Source organism: Cicer arietinum, chromosome 7 (assembly GCF_000331145.2).
Source record: "Cicer arietinum cultivar CDC Frontier isolate Library 1 chromosome 7, Cicar.CDCFrontier_v2.0, whole genome shotgun sequence".
Lineage (NCBI taxonomy): Eukaryota > Viridiplantae > Streptophyta > Magnoliopsida > Fabales > Fabaceae > Cicer > Cicer arietinum.
This window is the reverse complement of record NC_021166.2, coordinates 5,004,246-5,014,455: the sequence shown is the minus strand read 5'-3', so window position 1 is coordinate 5,014,455 and position 10,210 is coordinate 5,004,246. Positions and strand designations below refer to the sequence as shown.

Genomic DNA, 10,210 nt, shown 5'->3' with positions numbered 1-10,210 from the left:
AAAATGTCTCAATTTTAAGAAATAGAGAGACTAAAATTTAGAAATTCAAAATAGAGAAACTAAAATTACAAATTAGTTAAAATAGGAGTATCAAGAATTGTGAAATTAGAAATAGAGGGACTAAAACAAAATTGTGAAATTATAAACAAGATACTAAAATTAACAATAACTTAAAATAGGAAAACTAAAACTACATTTAAGTCTCTCTTTTTTTATTAATAATTTTTTAGTTTATAAAATAAACTTTTATAATAAAGTTTTTTTCCTCAACTCGTAATTAAGTTTAAGTGATATTATTTATGTGCTTATAAATAAGACTAAGTTTAATTGTTTTACTAGTTTATTATTTAAAACAGAGAGTTAATTTGTTGTTTTATTATAGTATTTATTATATACCGTAGCAAAAAAGATGAAACATAGTCGAAAATAAATTTGTAAATAAATAATTAATGCAATATATATATTCAAAACTTAAAGTTTATTTATTACTAATTTCACTCTTTTATATATAATTAACTGATTAGATATGTTTTATATTTTTATTTTACTAAAAATACAATTAATATTTATATTAGTGAGTGTAAAAATATTTAATGTCAGGATTACTTTACGAAGAAAAAAAAAATAAAAGTTATCACATTAAATGAATCTTTTTAATTTTTGTAATTTTTGTTTGTTGTTTTTATATATAATTTTTTTTACTGATTCTTATACTATAAGATTAGAAAGAGCATTATTCTTATATTTTCTGAAATTTTAAAACTTTCCCATTCAGTTTAGTAATAAAAAAGCCAATAATTTATTTAAGGAAAAAAACCATTTTTTTAATAATATGAAATTCATTAATAAAGATCCAAACCTAGATAATTTTAAATATAATTTTTTCCTATAACTTCGATAAATTTTAACACAAATCCTATAAAAGATTTTTTTATTAGAATTCTAAGGAAGTTATCAAAGAAAAAGAAGTTTCCTGTTTAAATCTTTTCAAGATCCCAAAATATTTGTTTTAAAATATTATTATTATTAAAAAAAGTCAAAAAATTTGTGTATTTAAAAATATTTTAAATCTGACGGATTTTGGCTTATCTTATTAGATACTTTTCTAAATTAACATAATCTTATTTGAATTTTATGTTCTCTTTCAACATTATATATACTTCAACAATATTCTAAAGTTTCTCATCGTTTTTTAAAAAACTCCCGTCTTTCTGCGAAACAATTCTTCAAAAAATTAACTTGTTATAGATCTAAAGGTTTTTCAACAACAACAAAAAAGGTATATTATTTGCATATATATATATATAAAAAGTTGTTATTTAATTTCTTCATGTGTAATACTAATACAAATTTGAGTCTAATAATTAGTTGATTAATATATAGGCAATAATGGGATCAAGAAAAGTCAATGGTAGAAAGAAACAACAAAACAAAGACAAAAGAAAAGATCTATTGCAAATTCTAACAACTTTATACCCACAAAACATAGTGAAAAAGCGTAGGACAAAGGTCAATAATAAGAATAATAAATACGACAATATTCATCTTGAAGATCCAGAAACATCTAGTCAATATTCATGGAAAAACTCAAACAAAAACTATTTAGATCACGATTCGGTGAAGTGCATAACAAAATATGTTATTCCAGGAGAAATTCCAGACATTGAGTCGTTGATGTTTGACAATGAATTGCTTGTAAATTTTTTTTTTGATATATCTGATTTTTAATCTATTTAGTTGAGTTTCTCTTTCTATTATGATTTTTACATTTATAAGATTTGAACTAGAGATCTTGTTCTAAAGATCTAAATGTAGTTATATTATGACCAATTTAACGTTGGTTTGTCTATATATATGATTTAATTCTTTTATCGATTAATGTATTTTTTCATATTGCCCAATAACAAAATCTACGGATTTTTTTATTATTATACCTGATTTTTTTCAAAATTATACGTTAAATTGTTTCATATTGAAAATAAAATATCAAATTGTCCTACTTGTTGAACGCTTAAGGGAATCGGATACTGGATGTGCCTGTGAGAAGAATAAAAAATTTAGGCATTTTAGGAGGTCGCATCTTGGAGATGCGATCATGCACTAATGTATTTTGTTTTTCCTTCTAATTTTATTAATTTAGTTATCAACTATTTAATAAATTAAAAATAATAAAAATATTTAAAAAATTAAAATACTATTAATAAAATAAAATACATTAAATTGAAGAAAAAAAATGAGGTTGACAAATGTTATTGTGTTATATTATTTTAATAATTTCTTTTATTTTAACAAATAATGTGTTATATTATTTTAACAACTCTATCTTATTTTACAGATAAATTTAAATTATTTTAACAATATTCTTCTGTTATATATTTTGTTAACGACTTCTTTCTATTTTTTCTCCAAATCAAATAAATAAAAATTAATAATAATAATAAAGTAAATTATATTAATAAAATAAAATACATTAAATTGAAGAACATCAAAAAATAGTTAGTTAATTAATTGATATAGTTAATTATATCAATTAGTTGTTGTTACTCATTTATTATATAAATATTATATCATTTAATGTAATTTAATAATTTTCTCGTTATTCAATATATTTCTATCTTATTTTATGATTTCTATCTAAAAGTCCTTGCTGAAAATAGTTGTCTCGTACTTATCCTTTTATTTTTCTAATTTATTTAAGTAATTGATTTTTCTTTAACGTGTAACCTGATAAACTATGATACAATTGAGAAAGACTTGACAATATCATCTTCAGGTGTATTAACATGCTTGTACATTAATTTAAGATAATTTTATTTAAGTGAAAACTTTCATAGTTTAGAGTATTTTTGAGTTATGTCGGTATGGATTAAATTTGATCTTAACATTATTATCACTTATACGAAATAATTCTAATTTATATATTTTAATGAAAATATATTTATGCCTGTGTCAAAATTTATTTGTGTTTTAATTTATATGTATTTGTTCTACTTAATACTTTTTGAATTCAGACCTATTCACTTATTTTTAATTTTAATTAAATATATCACATGTAAACTTGGATAGATAATTCAGTGAAATAAAAAAATTAATTTAAAATATTGATGTGGTCCTTAATTAGGAGTGAGAATAAGTTAGGCTTTAAAAGTCATGAGTCTGACATACGATTAATTTTTTAGACCTAAATTTAGTCTACTTATCATATATTTTTTTTCCAGCTTTATTTACCTTTTTATAAGTTTGGTCTAGTGGTTTGAAAATCTATTTAAAAGTCTTGTTCACCTTAAAATATTTAAATATTATATTTTATATATATATTTTTTAAAATAGACTAAACTAGACCTCTATATAAAAGAAAAATTAATAAAATTATAATCAAATCTAATAAAATAATAACTAACAAGTTTATATTGTAACAACCTTCCAAGAAAACAAAATATCAAAATGATCTATAATTAGTCATTATACACATATCAAGCTACATGTTATATCCATACCAATTTATATGATGTTCTCCACATACCAATTTATATGATGCTCTATATATATATATATAAAACAAAAAATAATTTTTCTAACAAAATGATCTTAAAAAATATGAAACAAAACAACCTTTAAACCATAAGAAATAGTTTTTAGTTTCAAAATAGATTTTTTTTCCTGACATAAACGCACCCATGATTACCTCTTAAATAATTCATCTCAAACAAACTTAGACATATTTAGTAATAATATAATTAATATTATTATCAACTTTGAAACACTTCCAAAGGGACTGCATCTATTTTATGCATTTTTTTTTACTATTTATTTTATAAATTTGCATATACTGTTTTGATTTAAGATTTATTTTTATTTATAAAACCTAAAATTAGAACAACTTCAATGGAGTTTCTAGAAGATTTTTTAGAGATTTTACAAATGCTAACTTTACTAAAGAAATATAAAGATAAAAAAAAAAGATTTTGAAGTAGTAATATTATTAATAAATAATAAAAAAAATAACATTAATAAATAATAAAAATACATATAAGCTGATATGTCAAACTTAATAGATTTTTTTATAAGCATGAGTGTGACCTATTTAATTAAATATGCTTTAAAAATAGTTTGAGCCTAGTCTTTTTATTAAACAGACTAGACCAAACCATAAATGAATCACACCTTAGACATCTGACGAACGACTTAATCTATTTTCATGTATACTTGTCACATGTGTAGCATAGTATCTAACTTATTTAATGGACTGATGTAGGAGAAAACCACGTTTAGAGTAATTTTATTATACCAAAAATCTTGATACAAATTAAAATATAGGTATAATCTTTCATTATTGTATATAATACAATATTTATGTCTTATTTTATATAAATTTTATGTTCTAATAATATTATGCAACTATGCACAACTTGTATTAGTTTTGGTTCTAATAAAATTTGCTTATAAGAAAACATTTAATTTGGAATTAATATTGGTTGCCTTGTGAGTGACGTCTAGGTCGGGGTAGTTCCACAGGTCATTAATGAATATCCCATGGAGATAGATAGTACTAAGTGCTAATTCATTTATTAAGTTGCTCGATTGAGTCATGACTCATGACCTAAGTCTTTCATCATTTAATGATTGTTCATCATCGAGTTTGCCTTGTCAGTAGGTTAAGCAAAAATTCATCTTACAAATTACAATAACTACTAGTAGTAAATTATTATTATTTATGGCTTTACTTTGATACTTTCATTTCCTGGTGCACGTTACCCTTAGTTTGCGCTCCACAAACTAAATTTGGTGGCTAGTTTATTTAGTTGACTTAGTACTACATAGTACCATTACCATTCTAAGATCTCAACATGCATTGGAAATGTTCAATTTTTGATGAGACAGAAGTAGGCTTGCTTTGTGATTTTCATCTAATTTCCTCATATATTTTTATAATTAAACAAGACAATAATATTTTTCTCCAAATTTCTTATTAGGGAAAATTAAACAAGACAATGCACGAAAGGCTGTTCAAGATAATAGAAAGAGCAAATTTTAGTTTTTGATCAATTTTCAAACAACTATAATGGAGGTACGTGTTTTTAGCAACAAAAAAAAAAATAGTGACATTTGTGGAAACCATGGGGAGGTGAGTGTATCTATTTAGAGCACTACTATATTTTGCGAAGGAATTGTCCCACAAATACGCACTATGAATAAGTGGTTGTGCTTTCTATAAAAGTATTAACATGAATTATTTTTTTGATAAAAAGATATTTAATTTGTCCAATAAAAAATAGTAAAAAAGTGTAAAAAAATATTTTATTAAACTTATAAAATCAAATATATATGTAATCGTTGCATTTTAAATATTTTATTAAGCTTTGTGAATTGGACTAACAAGATAATATGTATTTGGATTAACGTTTTAAATATATTTAAAAAATAATTTCTTTTGTGTATGGACTGTCGATTAAAATTGAGTTTTTTTAAAAATGTAATTTATGTTTGATTTATTTTTCTTCAAATTACGTTTTACAAAATAAAATTTGTTTGATTACATGAACCAAATGTACTTCTAAACTGTGTATTTATAAAAATAAATTATATATATTATAATATAATATTGAGTCATGCTAATAAATGTCATTGAAATATTTGTTAAGAAATAAAAAAAAAAGTTTAGAATGGAAAATCTCGCTTTTTATAATTTTAAAGTTTAAATTGCACAACTTTTAATATTATTTTTCTATATTTAAATTGTTAACAAGTTTCAAAATATCCTAGTTAATATTTCCCTATAACATTAATACCATATTTATATTAAAAGAGCTTAATAGTAAACTAAGAAATAAGAAAGTACAAATATCAACCTTCTTACATATAGAAAGATAAAAAAAATTGTGAATGGACGTTGATAACTCATCAAACATAAATTTAATGTGATTTACTATTTGAAAATGATAATCAAAGTAGTCTAGTGAAAAACCAAACATGTTCATTATCTTTGTATCCTATTTGTTTGGTTTTCCAATGGGAATAATAATAGCACAATAAATTATTGTAATTTTGTAAAAATTACACTATAACTTTTATAAAAATAGTAATTGTCCCTAATTTTGTCAATTGTATCATACATTGATACCAGAAATCAAATATTTATAGGATATTTTCCACCCTAGATATGGCTGTAGTCATTTCACTTTCGTAAATAAATAAAATAAATCAGTAGGCCCTAGTAGATTAGTCTTTTCTTTATTGGACAGTAAATTATCTCAAGTGGGTAAAATGATGTGATTTTCTTTCCAAAATGGAAGTATTGATGACCCTCTTTTTGTTCTGCTGAACGGCGATGTAGCTTAGGTATATATTTTTTCCTTCACCTTTGGCGCTTTTACCTTGTCTTATGTTATTTCTTGGTTCCATTTAGCCACAATTGCTCCTAGAGAAAAGAAGAAGAAAAAAGGGTATGTTCATAATTTCTTATTTATCTTATCAAATTAAAAATATTTTTAGTACTAAATTACTAATTTGAAATGTTAAGTTCACAACAAAATAACATTATTGTATTCGACTTTTCCTAAAAAGAAAAAATGGGGGTAGAAATTGAACAAACTCAAATTAAAAGCCCATAAACTTTGTTTCCATGCGTTTGTTCATTCATGCAAGTAACTTTTTGCGTGTTTTTTCTCAAGGTAAAGTAGGAAAACTCAGCTATCTTCCCCGTGTAATAATAACATGCATAAAGCCCATAATACAAATTTTAAATGAAGAACCAAAAAGTTACTGTTACCAACGTGTCTCAATTAATTTAATAGTTATGAGTACTACATTGCTACACCAAATAATGTTTAAATATTTTGCTTCTAATAAAGAAACAATAGCTTAGAACATCTATAAAGGACAAAAATTAAGATGGGAGCAATAAAGAAACCATAACATCATCAATATTTTTTCTCTTAACCCATCGATTCATTGTAGATCAAAACTAGTAAATAAAATATGATAAAACATAATAAATGATTGTTACAATTAGAATTCTTTCAAAGAATTAGTCATTGACTACTAGTACATAATTTATTTGCATAATATTATATATGATATAATATAATATGTGAGTGAGTGAGTTGTAGTAATGAATGTATGTTATTGTTAGCTTTAAAGAAAGGAAATTAAATTCAGCATTACCCATTTTACACAATAAAAAAAAGTAAAAATAAAAAAAGTGAAATGGAAGAGTAGAATGAATGAATGATATCAACAGAAGCAGGAGTGTGTTCTTTTGTCATTGTCACATTATACTTCGCCTGCTTCCTTTGCTCCCCCCACACACAGGTACGTATTTTCCCATTCTTTTTTTCTTTTCTTTTTAATATCCCCATTTTCATTTCAAGTTTTCTTCAATTCCCTCACAGCATCACTACCACTTCTCTCTAATGGATACTACCTCACAACCATTCAAGTTTCAGGTAACTTTTTATTCCCTCAGCTCAAGAATCAGACCCGAGTGTCAAAATCTTTTCTTTTTTTGTTTTATAAGCTAAACTTGGTTTGTTTTATATGTTTCTCAGACATGGTTCTTGAAAGTTTCTATCCACTGTGAAGGTTGCAAGAGGAAAGTAAAGAAAGTTCTACAAAGCATTGATGGTACTAATCAAAACAAAACTTACTTCAAATTTTAACTATTGGTTTCTTCTTCTTTTCATGCATGCCTCAAACTTTATTCTGCTAAACCCAAAATCACTGTGGTTTGGTGTGTTTCGTTGTATATAACATTTTCAGGTGTTTTTACTACAACAATCGATCCACAACAGCAGAAAGTAACGGTAACTGGAAATGTTGGTGTTGAGATTCTGATAAAGAAACTTGCCAAAGCTGGAAAATATGCTGAAGTTTTGCCGGAGAATCTCTCCGGCAAAGAAAAGGACTCAAACAAAGGTAAGAAGAATAAGAAAAGTGAACAAAGGGATCAAGAAACTGTGAAAAAGCAAAACCACTCTTCTGCAAAAAACAGAGGAATTGAAAATGCTGAAAAATGCAAAGGTGAAAACAAGAGTAGCAACAACACAAAAAAAGGTGATGGGTCGCCGGAGAAGTCTCCGGCAGGTGGTAAGTTACCGGAAACGGGAAATGTAGGTGGTGGAGGGGATTCTGGTAAGAAGAAAAAGATGAAGAAAGCTGAGAGTGGTGGTGGAAGTGGAACTGTAACCGGAAGTAATGGGTTGAGTTTAGGATGTACCGGTGCACCTGCACACAGTGGATCAGAATATCAGTATCCTGGTCAGGTTGTGGGGCAAGTGAATCTGAGCCCTACACGTCAGCAATCGTACATGTATCCAGAGACATGTTATCCTCCTTTGGTACAATATGCTACTTACAACAGATTATGTCCCATGGGAACAATGGGTGGTCCTTCTTACTATGTTCCACCATTACCCTACATGTGTGCAGGCTTTGATCGTGACCCTTATCAGTTTCAATCAACACCGTTGATTCCTTTTGAGATCTTTAGTGATGAAAATGCTAATGGGTGTTTTGTTATGTGATGTTGCACTTTTTTTAACTGCTTAAATTTTGTTTCTTTTATTATTATGGTAATTGAGGGAAGTTTAGTTCATAGCATATGTTTTGTTTTATGTCTTTCGTTTTGTAGAACACTAAAAAATCAACACAGCTTTAGCTTATTTTGATTTTGGACCAAACTGTAAATGATGTTCTGATAGGGAGGGAGTCTTTAGTGTGTGTTTCAAAATTTGTGTTTTTGAGGTTTACTAGTATTAGGTATTTAGTTTTTATTTATGTTATGAGATTAATTCTCAAGTTGACAGCGGAATATTTGATTTTTTTCAAACAAAGTTTGACTGTCTCTCAAAATGAACCACTCCAAAATTCAAACTTGGATTATTTTTCTGGAATGGCGTGCAACATAAAACCTTGGAGAAGTTGTGTAACTTGTAAGAAAAAATAAAAACAGCTGATGAATTAAAATTTGAACATTACTACAATTTACTTGATGTGTAGCTGTTATTCCTCTTGCTGCATTTACTGCTACTACTATGAGGACATGGACACTTCTACTTCTGAACTGGCTTTTGAGTGAGCCGTGATCAGTGCCGCTTTTGATTGCTGCTTTTCGGGACATATATATTATATTATAGAGGTTTCAAACTACCTACCTCGGTTTTAATAGATAAATCATTTTTTTTTATAAGTTTATTACACTTGAATTGATTATATTCGAGACGCGTCAAATATTAAATAGCTAATATACAAACTTTGTGTTTTGTAACATTGGTAGAGTTAAATTTTTCGTGCTAGATTCAACTTTGTTAATATTAGATAATTTTTTTTTATGATCACATGATAAAATTAAAACAATTAGATTATTTTGCACAATAAAACAGATAGTTCTTCAATAAAACAGATTATTTTATGAATTTTTCTTTTTCTTATTTTAACCTTGGGTACATTTACACTGTATATATATTAAGAATTGTTAGAATGACTACACGTTTGGTTTGTAGCCATGGTTTAGTATCTCATGCCAAAAGAACTTATCCTTTGTTGACATTCTGCATTTATGTCAAAACAAAATAGGATCATATGTATTGCACCTCAAAGTCCAATTATTTAGTTCAAATGTTGTTACATATGTGAGGATATCTCAACCGGTATGTTTTGAATAAAAAGATAGAATAAAAATGAGTGATATTTTCAAAAATTAAAACATTTTAAACTTTATAAATAATAAAAATTCATCGTTTTATTATGATGAAGGGTGAGGTTACAATTAATGTCCTCTTCAATTTTTCATGTTTTTAAGACACCCATGTGAGTGATTCAGCTTGTGGACCTATACCATTGTAAACATCAATGAAATAAAGTGTAAAAAAGTATTAAAGGAAGAAGCATGTGTCAAGTGTAGTCCATTATCAGAAGCTTGAAATCCAAGAAGATAAAAAGGTGATGCTAGGTGAAACAACCAGTCTTGCATTGAAGTGAAGTGGGGAAAAAGGAAATAACAGAGTACAATACGACAACGTCTTTGAAATGATAATGAACAATATTTTTTTAAGAGAGAAATAAAATAAAAATGCATTTGCTTAAAATTAGTTAAATCTTTTTAACTTGAACTTGACTTTAATAGCTACCATTATTTTGTTTTTCATTTAGAATAAAAATGTAAACAAAATGTTTCTGATATGTGGAATTTCTGCAATCTCCAAACCTTTAA

At 25.9% G+C, this 10,210-nt stretch overlaps 1 protein-coding gene across 1 annotated transcript; it reads left to right on the top strand.

The window, feature by feature from the left end:
* Window positions 1–7,153: 7,153 nt before the first annotated feature.
* On the top strand, window positions 7,154–8,666 carry LOC101499109 (heavy metal-associated isoprenylated plant protein 35-like). The gene is made up of 4 exons (XM_004508167.4): window positions 7,154–7,311; window positions 7,392–7,445; window positions 7,548–7,623; window positions 7,759–8,666. The coding sequence occupies exons 1-4, from the start codon at window positions 7,228–7,230 to the stop codon at window positions 8,520–8,522; spliced, it is 978 nt and encodes a 325-aa protein (XP_004508224.2). The 5' UTR covers window positions 7,154–7,227; the 3' UTR covers window positions 8,523–8,666.
* Window positions 8,667–10,210: the final 1,544 nt, after the last annotated feature.

Bases quoted from the DNA above. Each gene is read 5' to 3' on its own strand.
- LOC101499109 (XM_004508167.4), top strand. From the start codon at position 7,228: ATGATATCAACAGAAGCAGGAGTGTGTTCTTTTGTCATTGTCACATTA. The intron at 7,312-7,391 runs GTACGTATTTTC...ATTCCCTCACAG, and splicing joins TTTGCTCCCCCCACACACAG to CATCACTACCACTTCTCTCT. The intron at 7,624-7,758 runs GTACTAATCAAA...TAACATTTTCAG, and splicing joins AGTTCTACAAAGCATTGATG to GTGTTTTTACTACAACAATC.